Source organism: Eubalaena glacialis, chromosome 15 (genome assembly GCF_028564815.1).
Source record: "Eubalaena glacialis isolate mEubGla1 chromosome 15, mEubGla1.1.hap2.+ XY, whole genome shotgun sequence".
NCBI classification, from domain to species: domain Eukaryota; kingdom Metazoa; phylum Chordata; class Mammalia; order Artiodactyla; family Balaenidae; genus Eubalaena; species Eubalaena glacialis.
Genome location: NC_083730.1, coordinates 7,897,199 through 7,921,114, shown reverse-complemented (window position 1 = coordinate 7,921,114; position 23,916 = coordinate 7,897,199). Strand labels below are relative to the sequence as shown.

The 23,916-nt window shown below is 36.7% G+C and overlaps 1 protein-coding gene across 2 annotated transcripts in view; it reads right to left on the bottom strand.

The window, feature by feature from the left end:
- RTTN (rotatin) overlaps window positions 1-23,916 on the bottom strand; it is a 141,451-nt gene that overhangs the window by 77,927 nt on the left and 39,608 nt on the right. For both annotated transcript variants that reach the window (XM_061169804.1, XM_061169803.1), the window contains 11 exons: window positions 23,040-23,179; window positions 20,127-20,298; window positions 18,468-18,567; window positions 16,324-16,412; window positions 15,854-15,971; window positions 14,171-14,267; window positions 13,464-13,532; window positions 9,622-9,810; window positions 8,748-8,987; window positions 7,366-7,510; window positions 227-381 (listed from right to left, as the gene is read on the bottom strand). In XM_061169804.1, the coding sequence (XP_061025787.1) occupies window positions 227-381; window positions 7,366-7,510; window positions 8,748-8,987; window positions 9,622-9,810; window positions 13,464-13,532; window positions 14,171-14,267; window positions 15,854-15,971; window positions 16,324-16,412; window positions 18,468-18,567; window positions 20,127-20,298; window positions 23,040-23,179 (1,514 nt within the window). The remainder of the gene's footprint in view (window positions 1-226; window positions 382-7,365; window positions 7,511-8,747; window positions 8,988-9,621; window positions 9,811-13,463; window positions 13,533-14,170; window positions 14,268-15,853; window positions 15,972-16,323; window positions 16,413-18,467; window positions 18,568-20,126; window positions 20,299-23,039; window positions 23,180-23,916) is intronic.

Below are 23,916 nucleotides of genomic sequence, written 5' to 3'. Positions count from 1 at the left end.
ACCTAGAGACAACAAAATACTCTGTGTGTGTGTGTGTGTGTGTGTAATTACAATCAGGCTATATCAGAAATTGATCTGAACTAAAAAACAAACCACCACAACTGATCTTTACTGAAGTCTTTTCTCCTCTTAATTTGAAACTAATGAAAAGTAAGACCCTTTAGAAATCAAAAGAAAACTAGGTTCTGTGTGAATGTTCCCAAACCTCCAATAACACACGTGGTACCTGTCGGTAAGTGCCACGGAACTGAGCAGCAAGGTGTTGAAGAGGGCGACCAGTTCTTTCTGGAGCTGCTGCCTGACGGCGGTGCGGATGTCATCTGCTTCCTCTCGCGCCTGCGACTCTGTCAGAACCAGCAGCTCCAATAGTGGGTTTGGACTCTGAAAAATGGAATTTGTAAAACATATATTTACCCTCTAACGGAGCTGTATGCTGTTCCCCATAAGGGTTTTTATTGCTAATCATGTTCTGGAGTAACTAAGTTATAGCACCTAAATCGTAGGTTTCTACGGCATTAGTAGAGATGTTCTCAACTCAAAAGGTGCTTCATATGTTATCTCAAGAAAAGGAAAGCATATCCATTACAGAAAACTGAGGAAAATATAGAGAAGCACAATGAGAAAAACAAAAACCACCCATAATCACACCTCACAGAGGTAGCTGTTATTAGTATGTTATTAGTATGTACATACTATTCTTTTTATGTGAGTGCAAACAGAATTATAATTCAATATTTTTAACAAAACTGAGATCAAGTGAAAAAATCCACTACTGTGACCATTTTTTTAAACAATGTTATTATCAATATTTCTTCAAAAACATTATTTTAGTATCTGATTGTTATTCAGCCATAAGGGTTTACCACAACTACTGGATAATCAGTGATTTCTAATTTCACTGAGCTGCAGCAGCATGCTCAACTCTGATTATACCCTATGCATGAATTCTAAGCAATGAAATCACTAAATCAAAACATTGTAATAGTTTTAATGCTTTCAATGTATATTGCCAAACTGTCCCTGCAAAAAGTGTACCAGTACATATGACTAAGGCCCACAGCACCCAAGCCAACGTTGAGTATTATTACTGTTATAATCTTTGCCAATTTGACAGGCTGATAAACAAAGGAAACTAGTACTACTTAAATTTCAACCTGTTTTCCAACTTAAAAAAAAATAGCTAAAGAAATGTAATAGATGATTTCTAGTAATATTGAGAGAGCAGAAAATGTTACATTAACCAACAGCATTAAAATTAGATGGAATATTTATTTATCATCTATAATGTCATAGGCACTGTGCTAAAAAAAAAAAAAAGAGAGAGAAAGAAAATAAGATTTTATTTAACTTTTGAGTTAAACTAGAAGATTTGCATTTTCATATTTTATAGATGGGCAAACGGAGGTTCATGAAGAGGGTAGGTAACTTAACAAAAGTCATATGAATGAGCAGAGCAGGAATTCAACCTCAAGACCATCTTACTTCAGAGATAGTTAACATTCCATCCCCAGCATTACGTCACATCAATAGTGCATATTATAACGTTCAAAAAGAGATAAAATCAAAATGTAATTACTGTTGTCATGGCATCCTTCACCTAAAGAACTCAATTCAAAAATAACTACATTCTTTTTAAGGAAAAGAAATTTTTTAAATGGGAAGAAAATTCCAAGTTGTTTACATTATGTAGTATGTACAGTATACTTCAACCAGGTACAAAGAATTAAAGATAATCTAATTGAGAGCTTTTGGAAAATACTGAGGAGAGATGCTTTACCTTTAACTTACTTTACTATGTTTCACACCTAAGCGGCATTTTTTTTCAGCTTTTCCTTTCATCTTGAACAAGAAGTGTCTCATTTGGTTCAAGTAAAATTACATAAAACACAACTATAACTTCTAAGTTTCATACATGAATAAAACAATCTAGACACACATTTAATAAAATCATAAAAATAAATATATATTCTATAGTATTCTTAGCCCCAAATAACCAAAGGCTGACTTACACCCACACTCCCTCTAAATCCCGTAAATACTGACTAACCGAGCGAGCTGTTTTTAATGCAAACCCCATCTTGGTAAAATGTAATTTTACCATCAGCAATTATTAATTCTGATATACATATAAAAATTAAGTAGAAGCTATGGATTAACATATTAATATATTGAAGCAGTATGTAAGTATATACCTAAAACTAAGACCCTTCCAAAGAATCTCATCCTATTAATAACTTATTTTTGCAGGTAAATTGCTGAGACTTTTTCCCTTTATAACATATCTTAGATTGACATGTTAACATTAAGATTCAGTGAACCTCAGCAACATCACTTCTAAAATATGGGATTTATTACCATTCCTCAAGAACAAGAGGAAATAGATGTCTCTACTGATGCCTACTGATCTCAAGTACTTAATCATATCTGAAGGTTTTGTCTTTAGACATTAGTATTCAATCCTAATTTAAAACCAACTACGTGGGCCATTATTTCATCAGTGCTGACCTCCAAAAGGCAACAATTTCTGCAATGATGGCTCATTTTCTTTACCCACAGAGTTACCACTCATCATATCCAATTTTCCATCCATCAGCAACCTACAATAGGAGGATGGACAACGCCCTCTGTGAACTCTGAGTGCACGTGAGCCTGTGGAAGTCTGACAACAGACAGACATGTGCTGTGTAGTTCTGAATGGTCCCCCCCGAAAAAAGTATGGCCCCACTTTGATAAACTTCCATCAAAAACTCATTCTGAAAAGAAATGCATTCAAATTCAGCACTTCTCAGTTATTTTATATACTAACAAAATATCAATACATTAAAATATAAATTAGTAGTACAAAAAATTCCTTAAGTACGTACAATGCTTGTAATAAATGAAAGTTTTGATAAAACATGTTGACAAAATTTTCACAAGAGAAAGTTTCTGTATCTTCCCTCGGTAAGTTAGCTAATTTTTCTTTATATATCTTTTAGGCATTCTTCTGCTTGATCAGGTATTCATTTCTGTCTAATTTTCTTTTTGCCACCATCACTTTTGCACATCTTCATATGTTATGTCCATACATTCAAAACAATTCCTTTGGAAATGCTATTTTACTGGCCTTCTTAAGCCATTTCTCATTTATTTTACCCACTTCAGATGATAAACTGTAAAAGTCACTTTTTGACTTTCTATTTTCATGCTTCTTTTATTTTGAACCTTGGTTGTTACAAAACGCTTAATAATTTAATCCTCGTAGCATGGTATTTAGAGAGTAAACTCTCCTGATAGTGGATGCTTAAGTCCACTTTACTCACCCTTAAAGTATTACTATTATTTATAACACTAGTGATGATAATATATGAGACAAGGTAAAAGCTCTCCAAAGACAGCTTTGATACCATACAAAGTCAAACAAACTAATTATACCAAAAATCCTTTCCTAAAGCTGCATTAAAATTACAGTACAGGGCTTCCCTGGTGGCACAGTGGTTAAGAATCCGCCTGCCAATGCAAGGGACACGGGTTCGAGCCCTGCTCTGGGAAGATCCCACATGCCGCGGAGCAGCTAAGCCCGTGAGCCACAACTACTGAGCCTGCGCGTCTGGAGCCTGTGCTCCGCAACGGGAGAGGCCGCGACAGTGAGAGGCCCGCGCACCGCGATGAAGAGTGGCCCCCGCTCGCCACAACTGGAGAAAGCCCTCGCACAGAAACGAAGACCCAACACAGCCAAAAATAAATAAATAAATAAATTTATTTAAAAAAAAAAAAATTACAGTACAATCATCTAGAGTCCTGTAGAAATTTCATTTTAATTTCAAAACTATGAATAAATTATGCAATATGTATCAGCACTCATGACATACTACAAAATTCATAATCCTTTAAATGTAAAGTTTTAACTATCTAGTTATAGTTATACAGTTTAGGTATGTATATTTTAATTTTTCTATTGTTATATACTATTTACAGTCATATGCAAACATTCAACTATTGCACAGATTTTCAAGAAAAGATTCTAAAACCAAAGCCCACCATATATCTGCTATTTTCACAAACCAAAGCAACCACAGCTCCCAGTGTACAAGAACTCTAACCGAAGGAGGAGACTGTTTTAGAGGTTATTCTTTTTTTAAAATGAGTAAAAAGATTATGAAGTTATAAAAAATTTATAGATCAAAAATCAATTTATCAAAAAACTCATTCAGAGGAAAAGCTTCATGGACATTATTTTAATAATATTTTAATGTCTAATCTATAAAGTATTTAAGCAGGCCTAAAAGCTGAAAGAACTATGACAACAGGTTTTCCTGTTCGCTTTATTAAAAATATCCAGAAAAAAACTGCCTCCGAATGCTTCCTTAATTTTTTTAATAATTAAAAGATAAGAGAAAATAGAAGTAAATACAGTACTTTGAAATCATCCTTGGGAAAGTAACAGAAGAGCAAACTTTACTGAACAATAAATCTATGTACCCTGGAAGTGCAATCATCTTATTAAGGACTCAAAAATTATAATTTAAGGAAATTAGTATGTTGTCTCTCATTTGTGTTATAAATAATTTTCTCAGTTTATCATGTCTTTTTAACTATGCTTAAGGTATTTCTTACCATACATACAGAAACCAATAAAATTCACATATAAATGCCCTCCTACTGGACAAATGTTCTGTCATAAGTTTCACAAAATGAAAATAGAAGTGAAATGGCCAGAGAAAAATAAAAAAAATAAATTTTATTAAGGAAAAATTTGCTATGATAATTTAAAAATGTAGTTCTTCAGAAAAATACAGGCATATCAAAGGAACATAATACAACGTTCAATCAAAGAGTCATGCATATATAGGAAATCAGTTTATGGTTTTAAAAAATGGTGCCAATTCAAATCAGGGGTAGACATGACATGAGAAAATTGCCAACCATTAAAAAAAATAATCTACATCATAAGAAATTCCAGATGAATAAAGATGTAAACAAAAATAAAACCTTAAGTATCATTAAAGAAAACATGAGAGTGTTTTCTCAAAACTCTGGAAAACAGAAGATCTTTCCAAGAAGACACATATTTTAGAAACTATAAAAAAATCCTATAAATATGACTACACAAAAATAACATGGCAGTGAATGAAACAAACAACATAACCTGTCCTCCCACTGCCCACATTCTAGTGGGGTGGGCTGGGGTAGAAAGAAAATGAACAAAGATATTCTGCAAGTGGGAGCGATAAGTACAATGAAGAAACGTAAAATAGGATTAAGAAGGCACAGAGAGTCGGGCATGGAGAAATGCTACACTATGATAGATAAGGATGACTAACATCTGAACAGAGCACTGAATCAAGTGTGGTAGTCAGCTGTATAAATATCTAGGGGAAGAGCATTCCAGCCAGAGAGAAAAAGAAATGCAAAGGGAGCTATGAGTGCGGTGTTTGAAAAACAACCAGAGGCCAATGTGGCTGGAAAAGAAGGAGTGGAGTACAGTGGTAGGAGAGAAGGTCAGAAAGATACTCAGAGTCAAGCTCAAATAGAGCCTTGTAGCCTATGGAGCTTAATCTGAATGAGAGGAAGCTGGTGGAGGATTCTGAGAACAGGGACATGATGTGACTTCAGTTTAAGATCCCTGTGGCAGCCGTCTTGAGAAGCACAGGCAGCACGGGTGGAGGCTGGAAGACCTAACAATAACCTGGGAGAAGGGCGGTGACGGCTCGGCCTAGAGTGATAACGGTCAAGGTGGTGAGAAGTCAGGTTTCTCTCATTCATACACACACACACACACACACACACACACACACCTGTAGCACTATACCTAAATGTGGAAATTATGATCATGGAACACAATTTAAGTACTATAAAAGATGAAAAGTAGAAACAACATAACTAACAAAAGCTAGGGGATGAAAGGGGTAGATAAAATAGGAAAATAAGTCCAAGATACAGTAAGGTCAGAAGACTAATGACAAGAAAAAAACATTTGCAACTCATATCACAGATAAAGGGCTAATCTCTCTAATTTATGAAGGGCTCCTCTGTTACCAAAAACGAAAGAGAGAGAGAGAGACAGCGTGTTTGAGCACACACGTGCGAGAGAAGACTAAAAACCCAATTGTGGGGCAAAACTAGCAAGGGCATCAAGGGACAATTCACGGAAAACAAAAAAGCCCCAATCATGAAAACCATCGTATCATTCAAAATAAGAGTTACCTATTTAAAAAAAAAAAAAAACCTCAATACAAACACATATACACTTGTATCTTTGCAACTTGTAACTGACTCAGCAATTACAGTTCTAGGAATTTATAGTTTCCATTTGTTGAATTTTAACATGTTACAAAATTAAGGTTATGTGTGTTTCTTGTAATTAACTACATAGCTTCCTTAAAGTGATATGTTTACTAGTGAGTTAATAAATGTTTATTGGGAGCTCACTATGTGCAAGGCACTATGGTAGACGCTGGGTATGCGATGGTGAACGAAACAGTCCCTATTTTCACCAATCCACAATAAGGTAGAAAATAATAAACATCTAAACAAGCTTTATACACATATAAACATTCATATACATAACATATTTTTTAAATCTATAAATACTTTCAAAAGTATTCTCAATTAGAATTTCTAACTTACATTATATTAGCACCTTGCATTTTTATAGAAAATCATGTCTTTAAATGAGCTTTGCAAATGTATAATGAAATATATTTGTTTTATAAGGTCTATTATCTTCTATTTCAGTTTGGGCCCTTTTTTCTAAATTTAATGTGTTTTTTTGGTGATTGTTTGTGCGAAGGTTTATCTTTACCAGGTTAAGTAAATCCATATAGTATTTGCAAAAAAAAAAAAAAAAAAAATACAGGCCAACGATAAAAAACAAGCTAGCTTCCTGGGTTCTTGGCAAGTTTCTCAGAACACAGTCAGCTACAAAAAGTAGACAGTAGTCGGGGGGCTGGACGGGTAAACACTACAGTAAACTTACACGAAGCCTGAGCACAGTCTGACTGAGTCCTTCCGACCTCACCGTCGCTACCCCTCACTGCCTCCAGGCTCGTCTCACTGCCCCTCCACATCCCTACTTGAACTCCCCCACTCCAAGATCCTCACTTAAGAATACAGCTGCTGCTGAAAGCTCACATACAGAACAGGTTTCATTAAACGCCAAGACTGAAGGTCCCATTTAGTCTACAGACTTTTAACTTAAACCTAGTAACAATCACGTCAGGAAGGCATATTGCTAAAAGCCATCTATTACAACGTAAGGACTACTTGGCTAAACACGGGCTATGTAAAAATTATACTTTTCCATATTTTCATACACAGTATTAATGATTTTTACAAATATGTCATTTGTCAAACCTAAAATTCAAATTCCTTAACAACACTTACATGTCTAAGAAGTAATTCGAGAAGCCAGCTTAGAAGTTCTACGGATACATTTTTTCTTTGTTCCTTCAATAACTTATTTAGAAAATGTATGATATCTATTAGCAGTTTCTCATCTTCAGTGCAAGCAGGAAGTACTTGTAAAAACCTACAATAAAGAAGACAGTAATCATGGTTTCTAGTTCTATAAAGTAAGTGGCGTGCGGATAAGTATTTAACAGCTGGCTGAGAAGTGGGGTGCTGATTTGCTGTGTTTGCCAATTTCCATAGTGCAAATACCCCGCCGTGGCTGACTGCAATCCACCAATCTACCACACAGCTGTGGAGACAGGCACTGCAGCACACCATTATACAGCATTTCCACAGCACAGACAGAATCCATATAAATAACATCGAGAGCACAGATAATAGTAAAATGTTGTAAAATAATTAGGAAGCCATGACTCTGCATAATCATTATCTTTATTTTTCATATAATTTATTTAATTGTAAGTTTACAAAGTTCAATTTTAAGAGTGGTTGTGTTTAACGACTAACTTGCAAAAATCCAGATAATTTAACCATCACCTCTCTCACAAGGCAGTCCTAGCTGGCTACAGCACACCACTGAAAAAGGTGAACTAGATATCCGAATTGTGAGAGCTACACTAAATAAGAGCCCACATTTTAGAAACTCAAATAACCTTGCATTTTGAAAATGGCACACTTTCCGTTTATAATAGAGAGTTATACATTTTATACTAAAGTCACATGAAGACTAAAATGTAAAACTGCTGGCAACGGCTGCTTATCAGTCTTGTTTCAAATGCAGCCATCTGCTACCAGTTAAACATGTTAAATTTACAAGCCAGGGCCTTCCCAATAACTACTAAAGGACCTCCACATGGCTATCAACTTCATGAAATTCAGAGTAAAAAGAAAAATGAGATAATTTACTTAAGAACAGAATGAAAGCAAAACAAAACAGCCAGAGTTACCAAGCCTTTAATCAGTTCCCTGATGTCTCAGCTCATTTATTGATATAATATGGACAGGAATAAACATTCAGTTTGTTTACCCATGTCTTATCCTAATCATTTACTTCTGTGAGATAAAAAATAAGATTTGCTATGTTAGGATATAAAAATATAATAATAATATTTGTAAAAATTATAACAATTTATTAATAATTCCAAAATGCAGTAATTATGTTAAAATTTTCTCTTTTGCTATTATTAGACCTGTATTACGGATAATAAAAATCCTTAAATTTTTCTTTCTAAAAAGCATTTCTCTCATGATACCAACAATAAGAACACATGCTCCTATCTTCAAACATGTGGAGATGAACCCAAATACAATTCCATCCAGGCCTCTGAAACCAGCAGGCTTGAGCTGACACTGACCTGTTTAGTGTGGTGTGCCAAGACAAGGACTTCAAGGTAATCCCACATGGGCCAGTGCCACCCTTGAAAGACAATCTGTCATTCAGAAGATAAAAACTCATCCTCGTGAGAGCAGCCCTCACTTCCCTGTGGGCTGCAGCCTGAACAATGGAGTGGAGACAGTCCTTCAGTCCACTTGCTGTGTGTGTCATCTTCAGAGTAAGGGTGTCCTCAGTGGATAACTTCAATGTATCTACAAATCTAAACAAAAAGAAAAAAAGAAAGAGCAATATAAAGCTATTAAATAAAAGCTCACAATTATTTTTATTATAAACTGTCTCCCCCAAATTCTGTTTTGTTTCCTTTTAATTTAAGGGTGACTCACAGCCAAAAGAAAATCTGATGTGTATCTGTCAATATTAGGGTTTCACACTAGCATGAGGATGTTTATATTGACATTTTCCTGCTTACAGAAATATAATTTGCATTCAAATGAGAAAGTACTGACAGATTAGAATACTGAGGTATTTAAAAGTCATCTCATCATCCCAGTGACGATAACGAAATTCACATATGTATTTACTGAGCTTCTACCCTAACCCAGAGCACTTTTCCTAGAGAATTACATCTGTTAACTAACCAAACTTTACATAATCTCCAAAACAGCATAGAACACAATGCTTTTTAATTTAAATTTCTTTGTGTGATAGTTTTTAAAAAGTAATGAACAACACGTAATCTTTAAAACAAAGTAAAAATTACAATCTTCAGTGAGAAAGCAGGGTCAGACAATAAAAAGTAAAAAAGCTACTTGACCTAAAGGAAAAATAAGGCCTAGCTAATTAATCATAATTAGGTAGATGTGAATGCTTTTCTACTACATGTAACAGCTTACTCTTGGATTTTAGTTTCAGAGTTCATTTGCTTCAACAGATTATCACTCCCATGATACCATGATAGGTTCCAAGCTATTCTCAGCATATCTGAGACCGGCTTCAAGGCCAAACAATCAGCAGATAACGGCAAAACTATGGAGTAAGGACTCACAGCATGGTGGCCAAGTACATGCACTGGTAGATGATACCTAAAGAAAATGTATAAAAATAATTACATACTTTTAAATTCTTAAATGCTACTCAAAAGAATGAGCCACAAATGAGGGCTAGTTCTATGCCTCCCATTCTACAGCAATACAAAGATCTCTTTCGTGGTCCCAGTTTTGAACAGTTACCATGCTTTATTCTTTTGCCATCCTCTAAACTTTCAAAAACACCTGATTAAACTTCCTTCCTGAGGACTTACCATACTCTGTGTTGTATTAGGGTTGTTTGCAGAGATGACTGACGCCCCTTGAAGTCGAGGCCCATGGCTACAGTGAACCACACACACAAGGTGTTCAGCTGAAACACAAATGTCTACTTTATGCTACACACTGTACGTTATCTACCTTTCATTCACAGTTACATGGCATGGCACCATGAAATCCATTTTACAGACGATCAAAATGAGCCTTAAAGAGGCTAAATGAATTGCTTATGTTCACAGGGGTCACTAAGTGACAGAATCACAACTTACTATTTTCACTTGAGAACACAGTTGCACCATCAATAAACTCCATCACTGTGTGTCACCAAGAGAACCCAGAAATATTTTTAGATCTAAGAAAAGATTCAATAGCAGTATCTCTTAAACTAGTTAATGTTAATTTAACAGTGCTTAGCAGGACTGCAGTGCCTATTATCTCAAATGTTAAAGAATAATTTTGCTTATAAAATATATCCCAAACCCCTAATTCACGTATTTGTAACTAATATTAGAGAAACACAATTGGGTAGGATTTTTCAGGGGAAATTTAGTGTGCTTTTTCATTTCATGCATCTCAAAAAAAAGAGGCTAAGGTAGAGTTCTGTATATAAATGAAGCTGAATAATTTTTTAAAAGATAATAAATTTTAAAAATTGGAATTTTCCTTAGAAGTAACCAGGGCTCCTTAGAGAAATGGCTAATGCTAGGTCTGAAATAGGGAAATCAAAGGTGAACCGTGGACATCTCTTCATGCCAGAAAGCAAGAATGTACTAAAAGGCTTGTGAAGCCATGTCAAAAGGACACAAGAGCCTCCTTGAAAGGACTTGCACTAAATGAAAAGAGTTAAGGCTGTCAATCAATGGTCAAGCTTTTAATAAGTTATAAAATGTACTGCAAATTACACCTGAAGAACATAGAAGGAAGAAAATAATAAAAAGCCAAGGGTATTACATCATGACCAGTTTGAGAAACCACTACACACCCACCATGTGGACAACAATTTTTAAAATGACATTACTATGTGTAAAGAAATTACTGTTGACATTTCTTCTCTATGGACAACCTTGATCTTGAGGTAACTCTCTGACCCTTTTCCCCAGGACAACCAAATAGATATGGAATGTCAACAATTTTACTAAACCGCTTTGCTTATGGTGACACTCACTCCCTGCATCTGGACTGGGAGGAGTGGAAAGAACCCACACCTGTGTGTAAATGCACAGTGGGAAGCCACAGCTCTGAGCATCCCTGAGTGCTGTGGCTCTCATACAGGACGTGCCTTGCGGGGACCTGGACGTTATGCCCACGGCATGCTTCCTAGAGATCACATTTTCTATCGGGACGTGGGCCTCCTATGCCAAGACAGCCCCCAGCACCCACACGGGTAATCACACTTCAAGCATGACCTACTGTCGTGTGTGTTTTACTATTTAGCCAAACCTAAAGACCATGAAGAATGTGATGTCTCCAACTAAAGAATTTCATTCCTAAGGATATATCCAAGAGGAACTATTGGACACATATCCCAGGAGATACATAATGTTTACAGGGATGTATACAGGAGCAAAAACCCAGAATCAACCCAAATACCCCATGACAGGAGAATGAATAATCTGTGGTATCGTCTAACAAGAGTATTATACAGCAGTGAAAATGATTATACTACATGTAATAATATCTAGCAAGCTATAAAATGTTATTTTTAAATTAATCATAGTTGTATTAAGATATAATTTTCTTACCTTTAACATACACAGATTTTAAGTGTACAGCCTGATGAATTTTTATATATGTGTTCATTTGTGTAACCACCACCCAGAATAAAACACAGAACATTTCCATCCCCTCAGAAAGTTTCTTTGTTCCCTTTTCTTGTCAATTACTCTCCTAGCCCTCCTCCAAGAGGTAACTACTATTGTTGCCTATTCTGATTTCTCTCACCAGAGATCAACTTTGTTGGTGAACTTTAAATAAATGGAATATACAGTATATATTCTTTTGTGGCTTTTTTCACATTATGTCTATGATTATGTCATAAACCCTATGTCTATGAGACTCATGTTGTTGTGTGAAAAGTAGTTTTTAAATGTTGTATAGTGTTTCACTGTGTGAGTATAGCACAGTTCATTTATCAATTCTCCTTGCTGCTGGACATTTGGGATGTTTCAAGCTTTTGGTTACTATACATAAAGCTGTTATGAACATTCATTCATATATATATGTATATAAAAGGATAGTGGGTGATGTCAATACCAAGAGCTGGAGAGGGTGTGCAGCATCTGGGACCATTACACTGCTGCAGGAACGTAAACCAGTACACCACTCTGGAATACTGCTTGGTAGCATCTACTAAAGCTAAACATATAAATATCCTCTGATCCATATGTGTTCAAGAACATTTTTAGCGGTCATTATTCATAATAGCCCCAAACAGAAAACAAACCAAATGTCCATCAGTGATAGAATGGTAACTACACGGCTGTATATTCTTACACAGAATACTACACAAAAATGAAAATAAATCAAATACTGCTTCACGCAATGACACGGACAAATCTCCCCAAGTTGAGCAAACGAAGGCAAATGCAAGAATATACTTTATAAAGTTCAAGAACAATGTATAATAACAGAAATGAAAATAGAATTATCTTTGTGGGTGCTGGAAGGTAATAAGGAAGCACAGAAGTGGTTTCTGGTATGCTAGTGATATTTTGTACCTTAATCTACATGTTAGTTACATGGGTGTATTTATCTGGAAAAATTCAGGATTTGTAAACTTCATGTATCTTATACTTCAATGAAAACAATTTACTTTTTAAAAAGTCTAGAGAGACATGAAAACCAAATGCAATTCATGATCTTGATTGGATCCTGCATTTTTTTTAAAAAAATCTATAGAAGATATTTGGGATATAATTGGAGAAACTGGATCATGCTACAGAATTATTTTTAATTTTCTTAGATGTGACCATTCATGGTACAGTGGTTATGTAGGATAATGTCCTTAATTTAAGGAGGTACATGCTGGAATAATTGGGAGGGAAGTAAAATTATGTCTGAAACTTATATTTAAATGGGTTGGGGAAAAAGATTACTTAAAAATAAATAAATGTATTGAGAGAGAGAGAGAAAGACAGAAAAGCAGACCCATGTGTTAACAGTTGCTGAATCTAGGCTGAAGAGTATGCAAGTGTTCACTATATAGTTCTTCCAAGTTTTGTGTAGACTTGAACAATATCAAAATAAAAACTTGGCGACAGGGATGTACACTTACTGAACTTTCAGAAGCACCACCATGAAGGAAAGATTAAAGTATTACAAGTCATGTGATGAAACGCTAGATGAAAACTTTTAACAAATTACAGATTTTGATTTCCCTTTCTGTAACAGTATTTTATCTTTGAGAAAAATCAAAGAAATAAATTCTTTACCTTCTAGAAACTGAAACAGGCAAACTGAAGACTGATGGTGAAGAAGGTTTATTGGAAGGATTATCAGACCTATTTCACAAAAGAAACACAAAAGGAAAGAAACAACTGAGTAGACCATCGTTTTGTCTAAGAAACACAACTTGCTTCGCTTCCTTGACTGAAACTCAAATCAAGAGTTGCATTTGGTTCTGTCATTTAGTATAGTTATGACATGGTGCTACTACCCGGATTTGCTTTTGAAGAGCAAATTTTGCTTTTCTTTAAGAAGTCCATATAATAAATGATTCATACAATGCAGACGCTGTACTGGCAGGTGGCCTCTGTGTCTCTCTCCCACTGATCCTGCTCAGGGTCAGTGTTAATCAGATATTACATCCTAAACATCTTCCCCAAGGTTTTTTAATTAAATATTAAAGAAAAAAACGCACAAAATTGAGAGTATATACCAAAAAACGTATTAATGATAAAACTTACTATAGTAATTATCAAATTTTGTACTTAGGAATGTTCAACAATAAAAGTTCAGGGTGACTTTTTGAGCCAATGTGCATAATACTGCTATTCAAACCAAAAATCATACCATGTATATCTACCATGGAAAGCATAAGCTTCCTAAGTCAGAAATTTCCATGCACCGCTACAAGACTGCATCAGAAACTCAGACAGACAATTCAGAGTAAAAACCTTTTAAAACTCTTATAGCTCACCACATATCCATTCTTGATACTTCATCAAATAACAGAAGACAAAATAATGCTCCAACTTCAGTCACGACGGTACAATCTTCATGAAATATCAAGGAAACTGTAAATAAAAAGGAGCATAACTTTATAAAATATTTTTACCTCTAGAAAGAATGAACTTCAAATTTAAAATATCTTAACTCGAAAAGAAGAGATGCCATTCTCAGAGAAATGCGATGTTAACCCAGATAAACTGACATCACTAAAACAGTGGCTCTCAACTTTCAAATCTATGCAAACCTCTGCAGGGCTTGTTAAAACAGAGTTTCTGATCTGGTAGGTTTGGAGGATACAGACACTACTGGCCTAGCACATAGTATGCACTCAATAAATGTTTGCTGAGGAATTAATTTTCCTTGTTGAGTACCTAGTTAAAAAACTAATTTTGCCCTAAATTCATTAATGAGAGATATTATAATTCATTTTCAGGCTCACTTAAGTAATTTTTGGAAACATCAATGAGATCGAAAAAGTATTAAAAGGGTACAGATTATGTTGCCTTAGAAAATGTCTTTGAATCTAGTAGGTGCTCATAAGTAATTGACTGCTTGAATAATTTAAATCAAAATTATAACTGAAAAGGTAAACTAGGAACTAAATTCTACTGAATGAGGTTAATAGGAAGACAATTATTAACAAGACAAAAGAAAACTAGAGATCCATAACTGCTACTCTTCCACATCAATCTAAAAAAAAACTTGTAAAATTTTACACACTATTCAAAATTTATGAAGCCGAGCACATTGAGTCTCTTTAGAACTTTACCTGGTTTGAACCTTTATCAATGTTACTTAAACTGTGTCCTATTCACTTGGCAAGCAGAAGCCATTAGAAGAGAAGAAAATGCTAAAATAAAATGACTCAATATTTTGAACATAAATATCATTAATCTCTTACATGCCTGATAATTGACAAGGTTAAGCATATCGAGACATTTGATCAAGATGTCTCTTGTAGAATATTTAAAAGCAATGGCCTACATTTCTAGGAAAGAAAATAGCACAGAATGTTACCAAGCTCTCTATTGAGAACAGTCAGAAAAGAAGAGAAAAAAAAGAGAAAAAAATAACATGGAATTTTTCCACCTAAATACATTACTCAATTACAACCAAACTGAAAAAGGTTTAAAAAAATCACACTTTATAAAATGTAATAAGTTAATGCTCAAAGTCATTCAGGATGGTCTAGTTCCCACTCCCCACAAGCTGAGTCTATACACTCTGAATGCCAGTTTAAGGACATAATCAGTTATAACAGCAAAGCGTCAGATCTAAAGGCACAAACAAAACAAGAATGAGGAAACAGACACTGGAAAGAGGCCATAGTGACAGCAGCTGCAGCGCTCTCTCTCTCGACAGGTAAGAACTGACCGTCTGAGCAGCAAACGACAGCTACATCAAGGTGCAGAGAGCAATCAGAGGCTTCAGCCCTTCTCAGCTGTAAGGTCTACTCTGTAACAGGATTTTAAGAAAATTCCCACAAAAGTGTTAAACATTTTCCACTGCAATGGGTTTTTTTAGTGGCATATTCACTAATAAACTTTGTTATTGTGTTAGTAAAGCGGAAAGTAAATGTTACCTACAGTTAAAGAATAAACAGTTAAAGCTTAAGATTGCTCTCATTACTGTCAGAATGTATTTTATTTACCTCTGAATAGCAGGGTCAAGAGAGAAGGTTGTTGGGAGAGGGAAACACGCAGGACTGGGTCAGCACAGAGAACCTTCCTCAGGAGCGTGAGGCTTGGCTGAACTAGACACTCTACCACCTGGCCAGCAGGGGAAAACACAGTTATTAATTTTTATCAATTCTAAGGTGAGATAAAATATACTGTAACATCGTCTTGTTCTAAATGTCATGCTTTTTCATCAAAATTGTATGAAACTAAAATGCAAATATTAAGATTTTCCACTGAAAGTACGTTTTGTATATACTTCTGCTTATACATCTAATAGATATTTTAAGGTTTTCCTTTAGAGACCTCACTTTCAGAAATAAAAAAAAATGAACAAGGCAGTGGATGTTACTCAAGATTGAAACTCCAAGTACTCATCCAAATCCAGTTGAATTCATTTCAAATTTAATTGATAAAAAAACCAATCTGTAAAAATATGTCTTACCTCACCATCCTGACTCACACATTCATTTAAATACTCAATTATCTTGTCAGTTAAGCATAATTTTTTCACCACAGCATGCATTTTAATATCTGTAGACCAAAAAAAAAAGTTACTAAAAGTTAAAGAACATTTTCTATAGTTTTAAAAATAGAATAGACAGCCACACAACTTTCAAACTTTTAAAAATAATTACACCTAGTGTTGAAAATTAGAGGAGGACACTTTAAAATTTTTACTTTATACACATCTGAACAATTTGAAAACTTTTAAGTAACAAGCACATCTTACTTCTGTAATATTAAAAAAAACTATTTAAGAAGAATAATTAAATGAACTAGCTCAGATTCTGAAAAGGACTAGAATTTTAAGTATACAAATGAACACTTTTATTTGTACATGGAAAATTATTTTATGTTCTTTCATGGACATTTCTTCTCTTTTCCAAATCCATCATCTCAAAATGTTTAGAATTCTCCACAAGCTAATGCGTAAATATGACTTGCATTTTTCTATGAATATTAATACAAGATCTTTAACCTCAAACTGTTAATAGCAAATATAAAAGAAAGGGTCTGCAACATACTCTACATATTTCTAGAGAACATGACCTCTTTTTTAATAAACATATACATGTGGGGGCGTGTGTGTGTACACTGAGCAGTCTAAATGTTTGTGTCCCCACAGAACTCACATGTTTGAAACCTAATCCCCAGTGTGGTGGTACGTGGAGGTGGGGCCTTCAGGAGGTGATGAGGTCATGAGGGTGGAGCCCTCCTGAATGAGATCGATGCCCTTATAAAAAGAGGAGAGCTTTGTTGCCCCTTCTCCATGTGAGGACACAGGGAGAAGACAGTCACCTATGAACCAAGAAGCAGGCCCTCACCAGACACTGAATCTGCAGCGCCTTAATCTTGGACTTCCAGCCTCCAGAACTGTGAGAATAAATTTCTGTTGTTTATAAGCCACCCAGTCTATGGTATTCTATTATAGCAGCCCAAACAGACTAAGACAGACAGACAGACACACACACACACACACACACACACACACACACACACAGGTACTAGATATCACTAGCACCAAAATCTCTAGTTGCTTATAGATTAGTTACAAGTATTTCACAACTTGCAGACAAATTTTCTTAGTTTGTACTCCTACATCCTCATTGAGAAAAACGTACAAATATAAAGTTGATATTTAATTTGTAGCTTTCACTGTAACTACCTTTAGCTGCCACTTTAAAAAGGTAGTTTCCACCACCCTCCAATATAGTGTATACCAAAATTATGAGCTTTATTTTTGAAATGTTAAACAATACTGAAAGAATACCCTCTAAAAGTTTTCTTTAATCTTCTTAGCCAAGGCTCTCCACATTTGCTTGAGCCTTATTTTCTGTAGTCTCTATTATTGTTATTAAAACCACAAATATGCTGAATATGATCTTTCAAATCACTCTCTCATCCCAGTTTCCACTAATGTCAGGATGGGAATATTCATCATACCCCACCTTCCAAGTTAAAAAAAATATTTTTATGTAAATGCAACATTACTTCTCTCAAACATTAAAGATAAATTACATACATCACATATAGGAAAAAATTAAAAACTCAAAGAATAACAACACTACAAACAAAGCTAAGAGTAAATTTTACTAGTTGTTTTTAAAAATAAACTTTTAAAGAAAATACATAGTTACTGTGCAGTATTTTTGTCTTGCCTACCCACAAAGTACAATTTGATGGATTTCTCTAAGCAAGATGGAACAAACTGAAATATCATATACTAGGTAAACTGAGAAAGGAACAAGCAATTTACTGTTAGAATTATATCAACATTTCAGAAGAAAGATAATTTTATCAAATGACATTCCACAGGTCAAACAACAATAATCTAGACCAGGGGTCAGCAAACTTTTTCTTTAAGGAACTAGATAGTAAATGTGTTGGGCTTTGCTGGCCGCATATGGCCTTTGTCGCATATTCTTTGTTAAAAATGTAAAAACCACCCTTAACTTGAAGGCTGCAGGAGAACAACAGACCACAGGCCAGACTGGCCTACAAACCGTAGTTTGCCAACCCCCAGTACTACTACACACAGCAATCTAAAATTCCATTCTCAGCAGCATTTTCCTTAAAAGACATTACCTTGCATGATCACAGCTAACTGTTCCGCGGCTGACTTTCTCAAAATAAGATCAGTATCGTCTGAGATAAAGATGTCATATACCTTTTCAACAGTCTCCAACTGAAAAAAAAAAAAAAATGTTTTTCATCTACTTCCAATTCTCCAGTAAAAGTCTACAGTTATAAAAACAAAAGCTCGAAGGCCAACTTATTTAAGTAACTGATATATTTACATTTGCAACAACGATGTGCTAGGTCAGAGAGGGAGTTAGGATCTAAAACAAAGAGCCATCATGTCAAATAAGCCTCTCCTCTTAACGTACATTTCCACTAGGAAGTCATTCATAACCCATTAACCATCCAAGTTACACAACATCACTACAGGTAGTTCCAGGCTAGCCTGAGAACAGCAACCCCAGACACGTGGCTTGGGATTTCTCTGCCGCTCCCCGAAGCCACCAGCTGGAATTCCCTTGGGCCTCTCCGCTTCCCCCTCTTAGGGACCCTGAAGTAGACAGCTCTCTGGGGCTTGTTGCCCAGCACTCTGACCAAGCCCCCCAATAGCAGTCCCTGACTGTCACTTCCTGCCGGGACAGAGTCTGAGGAGGCAAAACACAGCAGGAAAGGGGGAGAGAAAAGGACAGAGAGCACACCCCTCCTTTCTCCCAGCCACTGCCATCTGCAGCCCTAATGTGGACTCAGGAAAGAGAGTTCTAGAACCCCACTCCACCTTCCTCCACACGATGCACAGGGCACAGGAGTGATATCAGTGGCTCCGTACGCAGGAATTTCCCAGCAGGACCTGGTATGTGGTCCATGGAAGGTTCTGCAATCCTCCTGCCAGGGCCATCAGATGACCCCGAACACTTAGGTTAGAAGAACACTGAATGTGTTTCCCTGTTTTAAAAAATCCGTTGTGTTGCATGTGGCTCTACCACAGGCCTCAGGGGCTGGTCTAAACTTAAAGAAAACTGCCAGACTGCACACTTGGAGTCACAGGAGAAGCTATAAAACACAGGAATGAAGCAATGAAGATAACGGACAGCTTGCTTTATCTGATCCTACATCAGTCCGTGATGATTTGGGTGCAGTTCTGGACAGACAGGGAGATGAAGGCTACACCTCTTAAGAGGGGGAAAAAGCCAAAGATTTAAAAAAGAGATTAACAAAAAAAACTCAGAACCACTGTAACATTTAAAAGAAATTGCCCTTGCCGTCTATATTATTTTTCCTGTAATGAAGAGGCTGAAAACTTTTATCATCGTTAATATTTTCTTGTTTAGCATTACAGGCAATTTCCAAGAGAAGAAAAAGAAGAAGAATTTTATGTCAGTGATGTTTGTTTTTAAGAGGCATCAGATAATTTCTTTCCACTAGATTAGCCTTATGTTGTACTTAAGATACTACTCAAATTAATTTGCATTTCCAGCATATATTCTGAATGAAAAGGGACACGATGGCTGGCATATAGTAGGCACTCAAGAAATATCTGTTCAATAAATAAATGTATCCAGGAGCCAGAAAAAGCCAGGACACAACTTCACACTAGGCAGGAAAAACCACACGTGAAGCCACCATTTCTCTCCCTCTCCCATACATAACACAAATTGAAAAATGTAACATAAAATATATCAAATAACCATACAGTTATGAATAAATAAACTTGAAAGTTATGATCACCTTAATAATCAGTTCTCTTCTGTCATCCAATTTGAGTTCAATAGGCTTTTTCACAATAAATAAATTAGTAACTCTGGAGAGAACTCTGGCATCGATTGAAGGGCGCTTGGTATCCGCCCCCTCTTCCCTTGTAAGGTGACTTGCTAAAAGCTTTAATGCCAGCATCCGGACCCTGAAGAAAGAAAGTCTTTAAGTCAACATTTTGTAATATACAAATGTATAGAAATTATAAAGGCCCACAACACAAAGAATTATTACAAATCAACACAATAATTAGCTATGCTTATACTGACATTACTGATGACATTTTACTTTTTCTATTAAAATACTTAGTGTATAACTACCGTTATTCTTGCATTTTACATTTATGAATAAGCAGCAGAAATAAAGAATAACCAATAATTACAAGTGAAGGTGCAGACTCACTGAGACTGCAAACTTCACTGTCAATATCACCTCAGCTCCAGTAAGTCAGTCTGCAAATTAAAAATCCTAGCTCCTGACTCCAAGTCTAGTGATGTATCTCAGTCATAAAAACTATCACAGACCCATGAGCAGAGCCCAAACAACGGGTCGAACCTCCAGGAGAGTAATCATACTAACAGCTAAGGCGAGATACTGGGGGTGAAATAGATCCCCTCAAATATGAAAATACAAATACTTTTGGTTCCCATCAAAATTCTATTTTATCTGGAATGGATTAGCATCAAGGTCAGTTGAGCACTGAGTGGGGAGGTAGAAGATTTCAAGAAAAGGTTAAATACTGCATGCACTAGACAATGAAATGGAAAAACAGAAAAACCATTGAGTGGACGCACAGCAATGAGTTACTGAGACAGGTTCTGGAACTACATGGACACTGGGCAAATTTTAAGCAGTAATACAAGTTCCAGGTTTTAGGTACTACTTGTGAGACTACGATTAAAACCTGCACGCTCGGGGAGGCATCCCTACCACAGCAAAGGCTGAGTCCTGTCCCCCTGAAGTCCCCCATCGTAACACTGATCTCGCTGTATTACAATTAATAATAAAAGTATAACTGGTAAGATCTCTCTTCTCAATTACACGCCCAATTCTGGAAGGGCAGCGTCGTGTCTGTGTTGTGTGCTGCTAGGTTCCACTGCCCACCACGGTTCTCAAGGGCTTACCAAATCTAGAGAAGGCGGGAATTTACTGTATTACTAATAGATATCATCTTTGGAGGGCAAATATTTACTCCAAGAGGGTGTGGGAGCCAGGCAAACCTCCCTCTCCCATCTGCTGTGACCTCATGGAAGCTCAGAACAGGCAGACACCCGCACGACGCTCCTCCTTCGCGCCAGCGCTCTCTGTATTAACATCGCGGGTCCTCAGTGGAGAGACAGCCACCACCCCCAGGCAAAAGCCTAGAGTGGGATATGTAAAGCATGTTTTTAATGCACCTCCTCCTCCGGTAGATAAATTTAGCCTTTTTTTTTAGGTTTAGCATGAGCACCGTGGTGCGATTATTTCTCTATACTTCTTTCTTTCAACAAATACATTTTGAGCATGTTTATGCCCAAGGTACTCAATGAAGTTCTGAGGATGTAAAGATTAGCCAATGGATGGGGTTCCTGCCTAATGGAGTTTATGGTCTGGTGAGATGGGGTAGAACTAGTCAAATGATGAAAACAAATATGTAATTTAGACTGCTTTAAGTTCTGTGTAATTGAGAATTACCTTACCCAAAGAGAGGTCTGGCCTTGCCCTTGGCTCCTGGGAGGGGATCTCTAAGCCCTTAGAATGTCCTGCCCGATAAGAGTGTTTCTGTTTACCTGGAGACTTTGGGCCCCCAAAGGTGAACCAAAAATATACACCTATTGTGTTACATCACCAAACTTGGGGTAGGGAATACTACACTAGCACATTAGTAAAGACACTGCCCAGGGTCAACGGGGACACTTGCAGAAGCCAATCCCCGAGGAGCACAAGCACACTAACCCCGTCTGCCCCTCGGTTCCCGCATCGCCCACGACTTTCCTCTCCGCACGACGCAGGTGCCCTTACAATCTCCTCTGACTTTCCTCCTTCCATTCTCTTAACGTTTTAGTTTATTTCACCTACTTCCCTAATTTTTACTCTGATCATCTGTTTATAAATAAGCCACTGCATTATCCTGATGTAAGTATGGGGAAAACAAAATTATCCATTGTCAAAAGAACATCTGTCTGTTTCTCCTAGCCTTTTCAACCGACACTTTCTCTTCATCACTGCTTATCCGTCTTTACTCTAAGCTTTTTTTCTCTTCTCAGTGAGAGAAAATCTAACCACTGCTACCTAAAGAGAATAACACAAGATTCATGTTGCACTGACAGAGAGGGAAGGAAGACAATCTTTCTCTCCTTCTTTTCTTTTAGTTAAAATGACACTTACACTAATGGTAGAGGAAAGGACACTTTTTCAGTTTCCCAAATAAGAGGACAAGCTAAACAAGATTAAAATACACGCATACCCTGGTATATGAGGCAACTGGTCCACTACACTTTCCTGAAAAACTTTAATTTTCAGAACAAGCATTTAATTAGAAAAGTTGCACTCCAGGAGACTAACAATTTCTAACGAGAGAAGACAATGCGAATGCCCTATGGTTTTTGCAATCCGTTTCTCTCCACGGCTCTCCACCCTGCCCGCAGCAGCACTATGAACAGCACTGAGGGCAGCGATGCCGTAACATAGGCTGACCTGACAGCAAGGCTGGAGGATGGACAGAGCGTCTCAGAAAGTGTCCAGAAGACCTTTACCGGGTTAGTTGCAGCCATTAGCTCCCCGTCTCTGTCTAGTAAGAGAATCACTTTCCTTTACCTCCTTTGGTTCTATACTGTTTGATATAATTACTACCCTTACCTAGAACATTCCCGTTCATCTTTCACACTCAGTAGACTCTGCTGTACTTACGATGGCTTTTTCACCAGCAGGAGTCGTAGTATGGACTTTAACCAGGTGGTACAGGGGAGAATCCCTTCACCAGCCTCAGAACTCGCTTTGCTTAGGAGGAGAATGCAGTTACCCAAAGGATCCTCTGTGTCAGCATAGCCCTAACAGATTTCATAAAAAGAGAAATGACCATTTGATTGTATGCACACACTGCTTAATTTTTTAACTTGAAATAAGAATTGTGTTGACCTGTCAGGCAACTCACAGATTTCTTTCAATTCAGTTGAATATGACTTTTCAAAATAACCTACATGAGGTAAGAAGCCTACATACAACTGTATTTAAAAAATAATACTGGAGAACTTCAGGAAAATGTGCCTACCCTCTTGACACTTGCTAATTTTTCTACCTTCCAAGATTCTAGTAGTGGCACTGCCCCTAGATGAGGCCCCTCCCGGATCTTCAGACCTGTCCCCTCAGTACAAAGGTGGAGTGCTGCCAGGGCGCCTGCACGGAACTGAGCCGTGCAAGCGGCAGGGCCTGAGGCCCGGGCTCTCTCTTCTAAGAGGGCTGTTCCTATGATGGTGTCTCCCATCTCCACCTTCTCATGCAAGGGAGGGAAGGCCCTGCACTTCCCTCCCTCCTTTACCTAAGCCCAGAAGGACTGCTAAAAAAGCTTTGTTTCTAAGAGCTCATTAATCAAAGTATCAGATTAATCCATATATGCAAAGATAGAATTCATGAAGCCAGTTTCATTACATAAAGTCTGTTTAGAAAGCACTGTTAGCTTTGCCTAAAAGCCTTTATATAAGGCTGAGCTCTATTTTTCAGTCAATGCTAAATGCCTGTACCTCACTTCTTAACCTCCCACCCGGTGTACACAGACAAATTCGCTAGC